The sequence below is a fragment of the Gopherus flavomarginatus genome, chromosome 1, assembly GCF_025201925.1.
Source record: "Gopherus flavomarginatus isolate rGopFla2 chromosome 1, rGopFla2.mat.asm, whole genome shotgun sequence".
Taxonomy (NCBI): Eukaryota; Metazoa; Chordata; order Testudines; family Testudinidae; genus Gopherus; species Gopherus flavomarginatus.
Window position 1 is genome coordinate 88,731,703 of NC_066617.1, and position 16,485 is coordinate 88,748,187.

The following is a 16,485-nucleotide window of genomic DNA, read 5'->3' on the forward strand; positions in this document are numbered from 1 at the left end:
AAACCAATAGGGATAAAAGTATCAGACAGTTTTGCTCAGGTTGGAATGCAGCATGTCAAAAAGGTCTAACTCAAGAGAGACAGGAGCATGAAATCTAGCTCGATGTCCTCCAGTCCTCAGTTATACTAACATTGACAAAGCTAGAGATAAATAAAAAGCCATATCCGTACCCGAAGGATGGCACAACGTGAAAACAATGTTTACATAGAAACAGAATTAAAAATACAATCCAATGAATAGCTTTAAGTACCCTCTTTATTTTTCAAAGAGGTGGAATTTAGCAACACAGCTCCCTCCAACTGACATTAATACAAAATTATCTTACCAGCTGTAGAGTGGGTGGATTACATATTCATAAATAGCCAGGATTATTCACATGAAGAATTTACTTTTTATAGGAATATCATAGTTTGTTTGCTTTTTAAAATCAATAAGGAAAAGGTAACCCCAGTAATATTCTGCCATTGCAGTTAGCCAGCTCCGTACTATGTAACGTGTCCATTCCACATATTTTTTTTGTAAATAAGGATATTAGGCCAAATCAAGCAGTTCTTACGCTAAACTCCCATTGGCTTCAGTGGAAGTTTTGCCTAATTAAGGACTAAAATTTGATACATTTCTAATTAAACTGATTACTTCATGTTTGATCTCATTTGGCCAAATTCAGGGCCAGCATTAGCAGGCGCAAGTCCACTGAAGTCAATGGAGTTGTACCAATGGTGTATCTAGACCATTGTTTAAATTAGACCATCAGTAAATTCAATCTAATCCACTCTACAATCTGACACCATCTTTTTACAGGTGAGATAACTACCTATACACGCTTCCTTTATATCCCAGGAAGAAACCATGTTGTATCATAATAAAACAATCTCCATCAAAGAAAGCACCGGAAAGGATTTTCTAGGTACCAGACTTCATAGCACATTAAAGTTCATTCTGATCACTGTGATCAGTCCCAACACATTTATTCATTCTCAATGAATCCAGAGAAAAGGCTGTGGGTGAAACAGGTCTTGATTCAGGAATATGCTCCCGTCTATATTTTTCAATGTAAGGTTCAGCTACTTCCCAAACCTACAAGACAGAAAGAGCAACAGCAGAGTCAGATGTGAAGGCTGAAAGATTTTATGCTCAAACTGAGACACACGTCAATGTACAAGATTAGAGCATCCTGTGCCGACACTAGCAGGGCATAATTGACTGTAATAGATATACAGAAATAAATTGCATGTGGCCATCTGAAATAGACATAGGGTCAGAGATGGTGGCTGAAGAGCAAGACTGCTACTGAGCACAGGAATCTGTAGGGACATTACATTTTTGCTGAGTAAAGGGGGATCTGAGTGCAGTTGCAAGGGAATGGTATATAGCTTCTGTCCTGACTGGTGCAAGGTGAGTTTTCTCAGGTGGGAGGAGACATTGCATCTCCTACTTCCCAGATGATGTCATAGGGAGGGATAGGAGCTGGTGGGGATGTGTCCCTTGTGTCTTACAGAAAGCATCTTGTCATGCAGGAGCCAAGGTAGCATGAATGGAAGACTGGCACGGCCAAGAAAGGTCAGTGACGGGCAGCACTGGCAAGGAATGGCAGATCTGAGCAGACTTTGGGGCTCGGATTTACTAAGGAACCTAAAGGTTGGAAAGTTTCCCTTTTTCTCCTTTATCATTCCCCCTAGCAGGGCTGTAAGACAGGTGGGCTACTAGGGTCTATATGGCTGCAAATAGTTTGATAGGTCAGTAGAGAACTCCTCTCTCTCTCTCATTCTTCTGTTAGTTAGACTTCACAACTGTAAAAAACCGAAATGGGTTCCGAACCCTCTAGCCGAGCACAAAGTAGGGCTGTGTTAATGCACATCCTCGCTGCTGTTCTCTCCTCCTTGCACTCCTATAGTTTGCCAGGCCCTCTCTTGTATCTGGTCTTGAACTGGGTAACAAGCTCTTTGGGATATGGACTATCCTTCTTCCCCCTGGCTCCTGTCCTGCAATGAGCTCCCCATGCATAGTACTCTGCAAGTGTCCACAGTCCCACTGACTTTAATGGGGCTCATTGCAGGACTGGGCCAATATTTGTAAAGACCTGTCAGTTTCAATAACCTAAGTCATTTATCAACAACACAACGGAGGGGACTCATTTTAAAATATATTATTTTTAAACTAAAAGCATCTCTTTAAAAGACTATGACAAACTAAAATCTCCACACATATTCCTTCAGAGATGGTAATTAAATCATGCATGTGAGGAGAAGAGCTGGTTAACCCCTGATGCATCAAGGACCATTTTAAAAAAAGAACTACAGATCTCTTCATAAGGAATGAGCTACTGCACAAATGCCAGTATCAACACCTGCCTTCTGCTCCACAAGCAGCCTGTGAGCCGCCTCAATGTCTGGGGCCATGAAGCGATCCTTTAGCCAAGGCCTGAAAGGTGACAAATTGAGAACATTAGCCAAACATTAACCAACACCGTAGTTAGCAGGTCTTCAAAGCTGTAACCTTTGGGAAAACGTTATTTGATTTTACCTTACAACAGAGCGCACAAGGTCATAGACTTTCTCCAATGGGGTGGTTGTTTTCAGGGGGCGTAGGAACTCAATGCCCTGGCAGGCTGCAAGAAGTTCAATGGCCAACACTAGGAAGCCAAACAATGTAAGGCAGGATAGTGAGTTTCAAGATGTACAACCCATTGAACGTTTACATATGGAGAACCTCTAAAAGGAGCTTGTTACAGTTACTTGGTACCTCACAACATCAACGTGCTATGCAAAGTTTAATTGAGGAAGATAAACAGAAGACCCATTTAACAGATGGGGAAACATGACGGTTCTGGCGAATACTTAAAAACAGTCTCTGATTTCGGATGTCCAGACGTGCTGAGCCCGACTTTTCAAGAGTCTAAGTGTTCAGAGCGCCCATTGTCTTCAACTGGCACTGGCTGCTCAGCACTCATGGTGTACTCCAAGTACACCTCAAAACAGAGACATCCTAAATGAGAGCCCTTCCCCAGAACTAAATTAGATGTAGCGATAGGCCTGAGCTGTATAATTCAGATCCAGTTTTGAAACTCCCAGGTGTGCTGGGATGGCCAGAGATAGAGTTCAGTTCAGATCCACTTCTCATTAGTATGAGAACTCTGGTAGAACTAAAAGATCTTGATACATATATATTGGAAAAGCTTGCACAGTATCTCCCTGTCTAAACAGTGGCATTTGTCCCTCACTTACACAACAGCCAAATTCTCCTAAGGAAAATGTTACCTAAGACACATTGTTTTCTCTAGTTACACGTTCACTTTGCTGAATGTACAAAATTATAATATTTAGTATTTTTAGAGATCTCTACAACTTCAAAGCATTCCACTGTATAAACCCATGTATGAGCAAATTAGGGTGACCAGATGTCCCGATTTTATAGGGACAGTCCCAATTTTTGGGTCTTTTTCTTATATAGGCTCCTATTACCCCCCACCCCCCCATCCCTATTTTTCACACTTGCTCTCTGGTCACCCTAGAGCAAATTGTACATATTGGTTTTCGTGGTATGTATTGTTGTGTTTTCCAGCAACAGCTGAAATTTGTATTTTAAAAAAGTTACAACTTTAATCATTCAAGACAAAGATGAATGGAAGAATTTTGGCTTAGTGTCTTTTTGATAAGCCTATTTGTTTCAATGGAACACACTAATCTACATTCTCAATAATATTTCTGCTAGAAAGAAATTAAAGTAATAACTTAAAACAATATCTTAAAAGACTTCTTTAAAATGACTGAAGGGTCCATTTAAAAAAAAAAAAAGGATGCCATGTAGAAGAAAGGCATTTAGTTCTAACCTAGTTACAAAACAGTAGATCTGTCTAAAAATCAGTGTCTTAATTTTACCTTGTTCAACATGTTCAATAACTTTCAATGCTTTTCGTGCAGCCCATCCGCCCATGGACACATGGTCCTCTGTAGCAGCACTGGTTGAGAGAGAATCCACAGACGAGGGGTGGCACAATGCTTTATTCTCAGAAACTGCAAAAGTCCAGTGTGAATAAATGGTGTACTGTATGGACAAACAGGAGCTAGAAACAATGGCTGAGTCTAAAACACTGCAGTGAAGGATCCACATCCAGCCATGGTAAGTGCATGCCCATGGTGTGGCTTGACTGAGCCATCTGCAATATCTAACATTCAAGCCATTTTGCCCCTGAAGACAGTAATATTGTACATTGATCATCCGATGCTGATATTAAACCAAATACATAAAGGTAAATATTAAATCCAGAGAAAAGATCTTGTTTAAAATAGACCACGGGTCAGCTCTTCAGCCCAGCTCTGGTGGTGCAAACTAGCTGCAAAACCTCCCCATTATTCCTCCTCTGCTCTTGGCATCCTCGGTGTAGAACATTCCCAAGAGAAAGAAGATATGGCTGGGCAATTCCAACACCTCTGAAATCCAGAGCTGTTTGAATGGCGTCTTAAAGCATCCCCCTAGGATGCCTTAACTTATGTCAGACCAGCCCCCAGCTGGCCCCAGGATCTGGGGAGCCTAAAACTTGCTTTCCCCTTCCCAGCATCGAGCCCGGCAGGTTCAATATACTAAATATCTGGTTCAAATGTGGACTGTATATATCTATGTTCTAATACTCAAAAGAATGTCGTTTCCCAGTTTTGACCTTTCCAGTCCTGTATTCTACAGTGGCACTCAAGGACAACTCCTTCCCCTGACCTTAAATGCTTTTCTGCTGTGTATGGTTTGGGTGCTTCTAGCTCTAACAGAGCTTCCAACAGCAGTAAAAGCAGAGAAAGAAAAAGGCCCTGAAGAGCTAGAAAGTGAGCTTTATTGTGAAAGTACAAGGCTGGGAAATAGTCTTGCCATTGCTTTATTTTAGGCCACTGGTACTTTACATCTCAAAAGGGATTGGCTTGCCCAATTTTCTTTTAATGATAAATACAGTCCAAAACGTAGCATTAAGAGGAGAGGCTGAGAGACCATGAACTGATGAAGCAGTCAACATCTGCAGATCTTGCAAAACTCCCCTTGAAAGTAATGGCAGCTTTGCCAGAGTAAGGATTGCAGGAAGTTGTCTGGAAGGCTGTCTGTACAATGCAATCTCACTTTAGCAGGGGGGTAAGGAAGCACTTATTCACAGTATTCTAGCTTCATCGGACCTAGATCTTTCACTGTGAATCTGACCAAATAAAATTCACTTGTAGCCCCCTTGCCACAGAGAAGCAGCTCTCATATCAAACAACCCAGAATCAGACTGAAAAAGGAGCCGTCTCCCTTGCCTGTGCTGGAGGGATGCACACAGCTCATGGAGAATTGGTCATACAATGATTGGCATGTCTGGGATGGGACACCAATGGCAGACTCCAGAACACCTTCACATGGCTGGGGCATGTGAGCTGAACCTGGGAATCAGGATGGAGGACTTGGAAGAGAAGCAGTCTCAGAGTTACTCTGTGCAGTAGAAGGGGCGACAATCATTTTGCCTTTCCCAATCAGAAGGTCCTGGATCAACCCACTATCCCTAGCTTCAAATCAGAAAGTCTGAGGTCCAAGATGAAACTGCACCAATGAAGACTGAAAGCCAGATGAGTCTGTTAAGGCCTCCTCTCCCGCACTGTTAGGCATGCTAGAGTCTCAACAGAAACAGAGCTGGAATCAGCAGTCTCTTGTCCGATACATGCCTCCAGTTGTAACACTGGATATTCATTTTATTTTCTCATGTCTGGTCGAGAAGTTTGCCTGCCTGCGGATGTTTGTTTCAGCATTTCTGCAGATAGAATCCTACCTGAAATGTACCTTCAATATACTACCCATCTGAGAAAACTATTCTAAACTGCCCAGCACCAGCCCACTACTGCTACACAGAACAATCAGAGTAACAAAGCATGCTATGACCAAATGGTCAGAGACCAGGAACTGTACACAGAAGTCAGGACCCTGGGCATTCTTGGGGGACACAATATTGAAGATGGGTGGAAGGCTGAGCCCCACACAGAGCTCCAGGCCTGCCAGTCTATTGACTCAAGCTAGTGAAAGGAGTGGGCCCCTCCACAGCCCTGCACAGGAATCATATCCTTCCAACAGGACAAGTGGTGAGGCCTGTCAGAACCACCTCACCATCAGCATACACTACTTGACAGACAAGCAGTCAGAAATGGCCTCAAAGTATCACTCCTTTACAAGCCTTCAGCTATTCCCGAGAGGTCAGAAGATGACAATTACCTTACATGGTAGCTCTTTCTGACTTTGAGGGAGAGGACAACATTGGGTATCAACACCAGCAATTTACTTTTCAAGTGCCTGAGCCCAAGCTCTCTGAACGAATTGGTTCACACTGGAGTGCAAACAATCAGGTTAATATCCCAGAACCATGGTATGCGTCACCAGTTCATGATGTCATGCCTTATCTACTCATCAGGTCACCCTACAGTGGAGAAAAGAATGTCCAGGCCATTCATGGTCAAGAAGAAATCAGTGACTCTGGCTTTGAAGGTGGAGAACATGACATGATGGTCACACCCTACCTGAGCCTAGATAGTTAACCATAAAGTTATCTGTGATTCACTGAGAGTCCCTACGGATGGTAAATGGATAGTAGCCCAAGAAGGCTTTGTTGTTATGACCTCTGGGACAGGGCATACGGCGTGTAACATTTGGTATGTCCCAGAAGCACAGTATCATGTATGCACCTCTGTATGAATCAGGGGTTATAACGGTCTGAGATTACATAGCCCAGAAGAGTATTTTCTGTATTTTGTACGTTTGCATACGGTTTGTTTTAAACTTGATGAGGCCATCAAAGTCTGTAGACAGGGAAGAGTGTAGCGCCCTTGCTAGGCTGGGGACTTCAGAGAAACAGCTCCCAGCAGCTCCCACATACCATAGCACAGACTCAGAGACTGGAACTTCAGTGCAGACTGCCTGTCCTGGGTGGGAGAAGGGGAGAGACAGCCTGTGGAGGATGGGCCAGAGTCTGACTGACATGCCTGAGATACCAAGAGCAGACCCTGGGAAAGCTTGCACATGGGCTGGGTCATGTGAGTGGAGCTTGGCAGGGACCTGTGACCAGGGGGAGAGCTGGCTGCAGGGAGTCAGGCTGGAGGAGAAACAGCCTCAGATTTGCTCTGTGCAGTAAAAGGGGAGACAGGCAGCCATTTTGATTCTCCCCATGAGAAGGACTGAGCCCACTCCGGAGCCCCCAGCTCCACAACTAAGATGAGTCCTGAGATTCTGCTGCACCCCTGAGAAATGAAAGCCAGCTGAGCCTGTAGGCCTCCCCTGCACCAGGATCGTTGTTGTGGGATTGGTTGAGGCTGCATTTGTTTAACGTCCTTGATTCCTTTGCCTGTTCTCTTCCCCTCTTTTAATTTACCCCCATCCCTTCTGTGAATAATATGACTGTGTGCTGGGTTTGACTTACTGTACCTGTGAATTGTAACAGCCTGGGGCTCATAGGGCTTGTTACTGGTTTATGCACCCAACCACTAGCTGGAGACACTATGCGCTAAGCACCCAGGGCCTATTGCTGTGTCCCTGAGAAGGAAAGATTAAGGGGCTCCACACCACCCTTGGGGATTGGGGTGTCCCAGAAGGGGAGGGCTACAGATAGAAATAATACATTTTGTGTAGAATCAAAAATAGAATTGTTTGTACATAGATAATTTGCTTTTTAGCTTTGTTGTGCTTTTAGGGTCTGATTTTCAGAGGTGCTGGGTACCTCTTGCTCCTACTGATTTCAAGTGGGACTTTGGCGCTTAACCATTCCGAAACTCAGACTCCAGTCCTACAAAGATTTAAGCACTTGAGTAATCCTACTGTTGCCAATATTGTATTTCAGAAATAAGGGATTGTTTTCTTAGCACCTTCGACTCACCCCACTCCCCAATATTATCATCATTATTATCGTTAATAAAATCAATCAAATAAATGAACATTACTCACCTAAATTCACATGGGACATTTCTTGCTCCTTTTTGCAGCACTCAGCAATGCCTGATCTTGTTGTACAGAGATGAAAAAATAAGGGTCATCCCTTACAATAAGGGACGGTTGTCTACCCTAGCTGGACTGCTCACAGGCTTAGAGCTAAACAAATACATTAATCTTTGCAAGTTCAGGGCCTCTGAAGGTGAGATAGGGCTGCAAACTATATCAGATAGCTCAGTTGGACATGGGGAGAAAAGGAGAATTTACCGCTGGAGCTGAGAGCTGTTTTTTCTGGGGGTTCCTTTATCAGTACTATCAAACTACCACAGTGCTAACATAGGTTGATATTTCTAATTTTGTTCTCTTGCCAGTCTTGCTTAGGTCTTCATGTACTCACCCAGGGCCGCTGCCGTGCAGTGAGCAATCATGAAACCAGAATTCAGACCCCCTTCAGTGACTAGAAATGCAGGCAGCTCACTGAGAGATGGGTTGCATAGTCTTTCAATCCTTCTTTCACTAATTGCAGCAAGTTCATGGACACCAATTGCCAAGTAGTCCAGAGCCTGCAAGAGAAGCTCTTGATGGAATCAACTGATTTTTTTTTAATTTTCAGAAAATAAACTAATATTTCTCCAAATGCTTAATTACCTTTGCAGGGTATTCACCATGAAAATTTCCTCCAGAAATGGTCTCTCCCCTTTCAGCAAAAACCATCTTTAAAGACAAGTTAAGGTGTGAACATGAATGAAGAACTGCTGACGTACCACACATCTCTGGATAACCAGAATATCCTATCTGAAAGGAGGAAGAATTGATGTGCAAATGCATATGCATATATAGCATAGCTTGCACTTCTGCATGTTCAGTTGTCAGAAAAATGTAAAACAATGCCCAGTTCTCCCACCATACAGATACAGATGAACAGTGTATTTTATTAAATAGACTGGATGGTCAGCAGGTGAAGGCTATAAGGAATGCAAAGCCACACTTGAGCACAGTTTCTAGTGTAATTTTCAATTGCCAGTGGTGCTCTTGCCAATGGAGGTGAAATTTTATATATAGTGAACAAGACGGGCACTCATCACTGCTATCAGCTAACACAAAGGAGCATCTTTTGTACATACCTTTATTCTTAAAGAGTGGAATTCACCCTTGTTCAGAGCACCAATACAAGGCGTATGCACAGAGCTTCCCAAAATTACTCACACAGCTCTTAAAAGTGGTGCATAGCTCTTGTAGTTACCCTTTGTAGAACTCAAAGTGCATTCTAGAATGCAAGTTTTGCCAACCTTGTGTCAACTGACAAGTCACTGTTGACCTTCAAGTCCAATTGGCTGCCAAAGTTCCCAGCTACCCTTATAACCATGTAGGCCTTGATCCAGCAAAGCACTTAAATGTGTGCTTAACTTTAAGCAACAGCAGTCCACTGACTAAGCACATATGGAAGTGATTTGATGGATCAGGGCCATAATTTCTGCTTCATTAGCTAATAATTATTTAGAAGGGAAAAAGTAACCAAACAAAATTTTACTAAGAAACTGAATCATCAAAAAGATACAGGATTGTCTGTTGCACTGTTAATTTCGATCGTGATTATGTCCTTTACAAAAGCTATCGTGTCATTCGCCACACCGTGGACCTAAAAAAAACAATAGCAATTAGCCACAGGTCATGTCTATTTATAGTTCATCCTCAAGACACAGATCCATCCAATTCTACTTTCTGAGAGCACACTTCTGCCTTGACCTCACTCCCAGAGTTGGCACTCACATAAGGATACAGACTTTGATTTGATGTGATAACCAGAGAAATTGCTATTGTGGAATGCTAGATATATTGTATTCATTAAAGGTTTGACTTACTATTATTATGACATTATAATATGATAATGACAACATAAATGTATAATCCTTTGTGTGTTTGGGTTGGCGTCCCCTTGATCCTCAGCCACATGTACAACTTCTATCTGGTCAAGAAAGTACTCAAAGTTTAGCTAATTGGTCAATGTACATTAGGTATTATTAAAGAATTATAATTAAACTTAGGAAACCCCAGTTCTTTAGATTTTACACGGCAAAGCTCCCACCAATTTCAATAGTTTTGCTTGTGTTAATATGGATTGAGTTCATTGAAAGTTAAAAATCACTCCTGTGTACAAGATCCAGAAACTACTTATGTCTCACTTAAGCCCTATTTTGGGAAATAATGTAATAGCATTATTTTAAAGGAGACAACCAACATTTGACTGACATTACACTGGGACTGGGATTCCACAGCCACTAGCCTATCCCTGTCTGAGGGAGTGGGAAACTCATTTTACCTGAGGGCAACAGCGCAGTGTATATGCATCCTGAACTCTGTCACAAAATCTGTGACTCTCTGCAAAACAAAAGGAAGGTTCTTATAGAAAAGACCACACGTCACTGTTTCAATTTCCTGTCTGTCCTGGAAATCAAATAGGTGACTTGCATGGCAGGAAGCAAAGATGTTTCACCTGCTATTTCTGATGGATGATGGTCAGAGTCTAAAAGTGACCTAAATCGGAATGCCACTTCAATCTGCCCCCGATGGGCACGCACTGCATGGATATCTGTTAAAACAAATGAAAGAGCATTACACTTTTGCTTTCCCCTCTCCAAAAGCTAAGAGAAAGTGAACACAGAAAATTCAATACCAACCAGTGTCAAAGGCTCTAGTTGTACCCTTCAGGACTTCAAGTGTTAGTGCAGCAACTATGTCCGCTTGCCTAGCAATAGCGCTGGCTCGTTCCACTGCTTCACATCCCAGAGAGGAGATCATTTGCGTTCCATTGATAAGAGCCAGACCCTTCAGAGAGATAGCAGGTGTTTATTTTAAGTGAATCTGTTGCAGCCTTACACATGCCGCAGCCATTGTAATTTTCATAATTACATGTGTCAGTTAAAGAAAGACCTTTTCTAAGATTCCTGGATCGTCATTAAATGAATCATAAAAAGGGCTAGAGATGCTATGGTTTCAGCTATTTGGTTATTTTTTGATACAGACAAGCCACCAGTTACTTTGAAGTTGTTACATCCCCATGTCTCCGAACTGGGAGTTGTTTTCCAATAGATAGTTTCACTAGCAAGCCAGTTATAGCCATCTGGCTATGACTGCTGATCAGCTCAGGGGGTTTCTGGTAGAGGTTTGATGAAACCTAGCAAGCCAGATATACAGCTAAGGCCCTAAGGACTCTTTCTGTCATCCCAACATGCAGATGACTGTCTAAAGTCAATGGGAGTAGTGTGTGTACTAGGACTACAGGAGAAATCACAGGCAACAATCCACTTCAAGATCTCAAAGGGCACGACAAACACTTCCATTTGTCCCCTTTATGGGTCCCAGGACAATTGTATTATGCAATGGCGAATACTAAACATTTACATTATTGCAGTAAAAGTGGAGGTACTTTTCCTACAATAAAACAGTATGGTGATGTGACATCATTACTCTAAAGCAAACGTTTACTTTTAATTGTTAGTCTCTATATGTACCTTAGAAATTCTACCATGTTACATGAGGTTTATTTCACGTGACTTCAAACTTCGTTTAAGGGTACAGGATAGCTTTCTTTTTCATTTTCTTTGCAAGAGTAACCCTTCTACTGATTTTTGACAAAATTATTAAATTCAGTTCTAAACATGAAGAAGATGAGGTATGAAAAAACCCCCACCAAAGCAAGGAAACTTAGGGCAGGTTTATACTGCCACTTAAGCTGATCTAACGTATGTTGCTCAGAAGTGTGAAAAAGACCCATCAAACTCTCCCCCCGCCCTGCCCAAGCAGTGCAAGTTTCCCACTGTCTGCACCGATGCTATGTCAGCGGGAGACTTGCCATTAGACTTAAGGTGGAGATTCTGTTTTAACTCACTTTGGGCCTATTCTAAAGCTCACTGAAGCCAGGGAAGTCTTCCCATTGGCTTCAGTAGGCTTTTGACCAGGTATCTTGCTGCATGTACTGTAGTTATGACAATTACTATGGTCCACCATCAAGAGCACTGGAATATCTTACATACTAAGAACCTACATGTCAGTTTATGTGGGTAAGATTTCATCAGCCTGGGTTTTTGTTTAATAAATAGATTAATATGCTTACACAAATAAATATTTATACCACGCTAATGCTAGTTAATGCTTATTAAATATCACAAAATGTGTTTAAGTTATAAAATGTGTTTCTTTCTCTAAACTACCAACACAAAAAGCCTGGTCCCCACAATGCAGGATAAAAACCATCTGAATTGCTAAAGGTTTTACTTAAACAAAACCCATCTCATAAAATAAGGGCTTGTCTGAACACAATATTTCTGGTGACAGCCAGCTGAGATGAGCCCCGAGCACTGAAATGTAGAACAGAGAGCTGACAGGTCAGTTCTGCAGTAATTAGTGCAGTGTGCAACAGCAGGAAGAAGATTATTTGCACTGGTTTAGTTGCCATGGAAGTGGGATGCGTCTACACTGGCACTACACCAATTTAATTTCCACTGATGCAGACTTACTTTAGATAGGAATTGGGGTAATTTCCATTGATGGATGTCCAGGAAATCACTGATGGTAAAAAGTGTGTGTGTGGATGAATGGCAGTTCCCAGTGGAACTTTTATAGACAGAACCTAAGTTTTACCCTGGACTGAAACTTTGTACACAGAGCTTCTATAAATGATTGTGGTTGAACTAAATCATATGTAAGTGGGAGGTGAAATGGAAATGCTGACATACTCTTTACTGTAGAGTCTCTAATGGGTTCCCTGTAACAGATGTCTAATTACCTTCTGGAACTGGATTTAAAATAATAATTAATTCATCTCACTTTTAAAATATGGGCAACATATGCATAAAGTTACTACCAATTGGCTAGCCTTGGTTTTCATTACCTCCTTTGGTTTCAAGGTTATCGGTTTCAGGCCATGGGCTTGCAGCACCTGTAAAGCAGTTTATTGAACAGGGCGTTAGTGAAAAATGCCTTTCAATACACTGATTGGACGACTTTGCTGATTGCATACAACCATCTTTTTTGTCTTATGCTAATGAACATTTTGGAATATTCCACAGTAAAGGGAGACGGGGGAAAGCTTTTTATGCACTAACATTTAGAACCCTGTTTTGACCTGGCTGCCTGAACTAATGCATGCTGTCCTGTCACATGACACACCCGGCCTTCAAGTCCAATGCTGTCATTCCCCAGGGCCAGCACAGCCTGGGACTAGGAGTGCTTGAGAGGTGGTGCAGTCACAGCCCATTAAGGAGTGGTGGCATTATTCCACACCATGAAGCAAAGACTATTATGGCAAATGAAGAAGCATTGCTTTGATTCTGATGAGAATCCTACTCAGTCCTCCTCAGCTGGACAGTTTGTAAATAGAAAAGAGAGACCTGCTGATGTGATGACGGGGAGAATCAGGAAGAACAATGGCAGGAAAGAGATGCTTAAGTCCCCAGAGGAGCTGCAGAAGACTTTTCCACCAACAGCAAATGCAGTTAGTGAATGGAGGAAGGATGGCTTTTGGTTAGGGCAAGTAACTGGGAATCAGTAGGGTGGGTTCAATTTCCAACTTCGCTACAGACTGCTTGACTTTAATGAGTGTATCATTAAATGAGATTAAAATCCTTAATCTCTTTGTGCCTCAGTGCCCTTCTGTAAAATGGAGATAATTGCACTTCCCTATCTCACAGGGATGCTGAGAGGCTACATACTGGGGAGGTGCTCAGATACTATGTTGAAGGGAGCCATGTCAGTACCTAGGCAGATAAAGAATAGAATAAGCTACTGAGGAGGATTATTGAATCTCCATCATTCGAGAGATCCATGGCTGGATCAAACACTGAATTAATGGGGATGGATAAATTTTAAAAAATAAATCAATTCTGCCATGGTGTAACTGCATAGACTAAATGATGCCACAAAGAACCCTTTCAACCCAAATTAATCTATTGAAAATGTTATATGTTTAAGTCGTGTTTTCAGTGTTACTGAAATTTATACATCTGCTTCTTGCCGTTATAATACATAACAGAAATCTTAGTAACTCCTCTCTCCTCAAGAAAGAAAAAACCCTAAAAGTCTCCATTTCCTTTTAGCATTTGATACCATATAATTAATCCTCAGTTTTGTGGGATCATCTCAGGTTTGGTGGGCCAGTTCTGATCAGGCCAGTTCTGATGTTTGCAGGATAGAAGGTGCACTAACAAATCTTTGGAGCTGGTACAACATGACATCTTGTCCATCCATCCAGATTTGGGCACTCATCAGTGTTGGATCTTGTATCATGTTGCTTTACTGCAAGGTCATCATGTCTGTCTAGGCATTATTGATATGCCAGACATGGTGGTATCTAAACCCCAATATCATGGTGCCTGGTGTGTGTTTGTTTTGTTCTATTCTCATGCCTCATTTTTCACCATGGTACCTGTCCTATAAGACAAAGTGTTAAAGCAGTGCAGAAACAAATACTTCAATCACCAGAAAGTGACACACAAAATCCAAAGGATATAAAATGTTATGAATCCATCGCATACTTCTGATGAAAAATTTTCCCTTTGTTCTCATAATGCACATAGTCTACTCACAGCCAATTGAAGGAGACAGACAAAGAAGTCCTAGTAGTCAGACACATTGATCTTACATATTTAGCATCAGCCCAGCCACTCTTTGGGGACCACATCTTCCCTTCTCCTATGAACCCCAAAGCAAGATGAGAAAGAGGGGCTAAGTCTCCACTGGCTCCAACCGTCCCTTTTTCGGGGATATAGGGCAGGCACGATGCTAAGAGGAAAGCAGAAATCAGACTTTGGTTAGAGCCTCCATCCATTCTCTCCTTGAAACAGAGACACAGGCAGGTGAATCTGCCCTGGTTGTCTTGAAGTGACATACTGGAATAGCAACCAGTGAAATGGAGAAGCATAACCCTCCCTGCAAACTGGCATTTGTTAATTTTTCCTAAATTAGCTCCTGTAGTTTAAAAAGAAACCAATTGTTTTTGGCTGACAATCAAAACAAAACAAACCTGATATGGGATTAAAGTTCTGGTGTAGCTTAGTCCCACAAAGGCCAAGAAACTAAAAGTTAAGGTTGAAATTCCAGCTCCAATATAGGAATGGGAGAACCTCAGATATGTCACTACATCTGACAACCATTGGTGGGGGTCACAAGAAAGGCTCCCACTCAGCTCATCATAGCATAGAATAGAATCATAGAAATATAGGGGTGGAAGGGACCTCAAGAAGTCACCAAGTCCTACACTGAGGCAAGAACAAGAAAATCTAAAGGGCTCAGTCCTAAGAGGACCCTTTAAAAGTAAGGAACCCACTGAACTGTTGGCTTCTTTTGAACAGCTGACTGGAAATCTAAGTTAAACTACAGGCCATCACTTTGGTATCATACATTTGCAGAAATTGCAGTGCCTCAGTAAAACTGGACTGAGTTTCAGCCTTTGAGGGACACCAAGCTTATGGAAGAGGATGCAGCAGACAGCATCTTTGCTCATCCCAAAGTAGAGTAAGATTTAGCCGGCCTTAGGGCTGGCCTTAGGGGTGGGTGACGTGGCTGACAACCCAGGGCATCGTAGTCAGGGGGATGTTGTGGTGAAGAGGCAAGGGGCTCAGGCTTCCCCTCGGTGCCTGCAGGGTGCAGCCTGGTGTGACAGGAGCGCCTGCCTCACTGCTCCTGAGCGGAGGGCCCCTGCTCGCCACCCACCTGGTTTCCCAGCCTGGCTCCTAATCCTGCCTCCATACTCGGTGAGCCGGCAGGCTCCTCCCACCCCAGCAGTCTCTGGGACTGTCCCAGCCCAGCCATTACTCCTTCCAAGGGCAGCCTGAATGAGAGTGATGCTGCCCAATGGAAATGGAAGCTGTAAGATGCCAGCCTCTTCAGGGTTGGGAGGAGAAGGGAGCGGAAACTGCAGGGAAAGAGACAAGTCAGTCTGGGGGTCCTGACCCCATGTCCCAGCTCTGAGGAAGCCCCTTCCTCTGCCCTCAGGTCCCAGCCTCCCAGCGGGCCCCTCCTGTGCCCCCATTTTCCAACACCCCCCCGTGGTCACCCAGCTCCCCAAGGGCCCCTCACTGTGCCTCCAGGCCCCAGCCTCCCAGCTCTCAGGGGCTCCCCCTTTTTTTAGCTCATTCCAAAGTGAAGTGTCAGTGCAGGGTGTTTGGGATATTTCAGGAGTGAACTTTCCACCATCACCACCCACCCTAGCTAAATCCAGTGCGCTGGAGCATTTACATTTTAACCTCCTCCACCCATAACCCACCTTCCTTGGGAGCGGGAAGAGGCATTTGAATATTGGGGATGCTCAGTAGTGGGGTGTGGGGAGAGATCTGCCCTTCTGAAGCCCCCATGTCACTGTCCCCCTGCAGCCCCACAAAAATGAGACTCTGTACTACTCTGGTTCCCTCCCCTTCTTCTGGGTCTCTCAGGTCACCATGCTCCCCTGCCACCACAGCCCTTTGGTGCCCTCCTGTCACGCTCCTCCCCTTGGGCTGCTGACCTGTTGTGGAGAGCCCAGAGAGGCAGCAGGGGCCAGGGCAATGAGGGGGTGGATGGGGAGCCTGG

The 16,485-nt window shown here is 43.2% G+C and overlaps 1 protein-coding gene across 1 annotated transcript in view; it reads right to left on the reverse strand.

Moving 5' to 3' along the window:
• Window positions 1–276: 276 nt before the first annotated feature.
• HAL (histidine ammonia-lyase) overlaps window positions 277–16,485 on the reverse strand; it is a 32,195-nt gene continuing 15,986 nt past the window's right edge. Inside the window, exons 9-20 of the mRNA XM_050935531.1 lie at window positions 14,561–14,700; window positions 12,812–12,859; window positions 10,599–10,746; window positions 10,415–10,510; window positions 10,241–10,299; window positions 9,479–9,559; window positions 8,569–8,634; window positions 8,318–8,483; window positions 3,879–4,013; window positions 2,524–2,632; window positions 2,352–2,421; window positions 277–1,077 (exon numbers count right to left, since the gene is read on the reverse strand). Coding sequence (XP_050791488.1) covers window positions 928–1,077; window positions 2,352–2,421; window positions 2,524–2,632; window positions 3,879–4,013; window positions 8,318–8,483; window positions 8,569–8,634; window positions 9,479–9,559; window positions 10,241–10,299; window positions 10,415–10,510; window positions 10,599–10,746; window positions 12,812–12,859; window positions 14,561–14,700 — 1,268 coding nt within the window. The 3' untranslated portion in view covers window positions 277–927. The remainder of the gene's footprint in view (window positions 1,078–2,351; window positions 2,422–2,523; window positions 2,633–3,878; window positions 4,014–8,317; window positions 8,484–8,568; window positions 8,635–9,478; window positions 9,560–10,240; window positions 10,300–10,414; window positions 10,511–10,598; window positions 10,747–12,811; window positions 12,860–14,560; window positions 14,701–16,485) is intronic.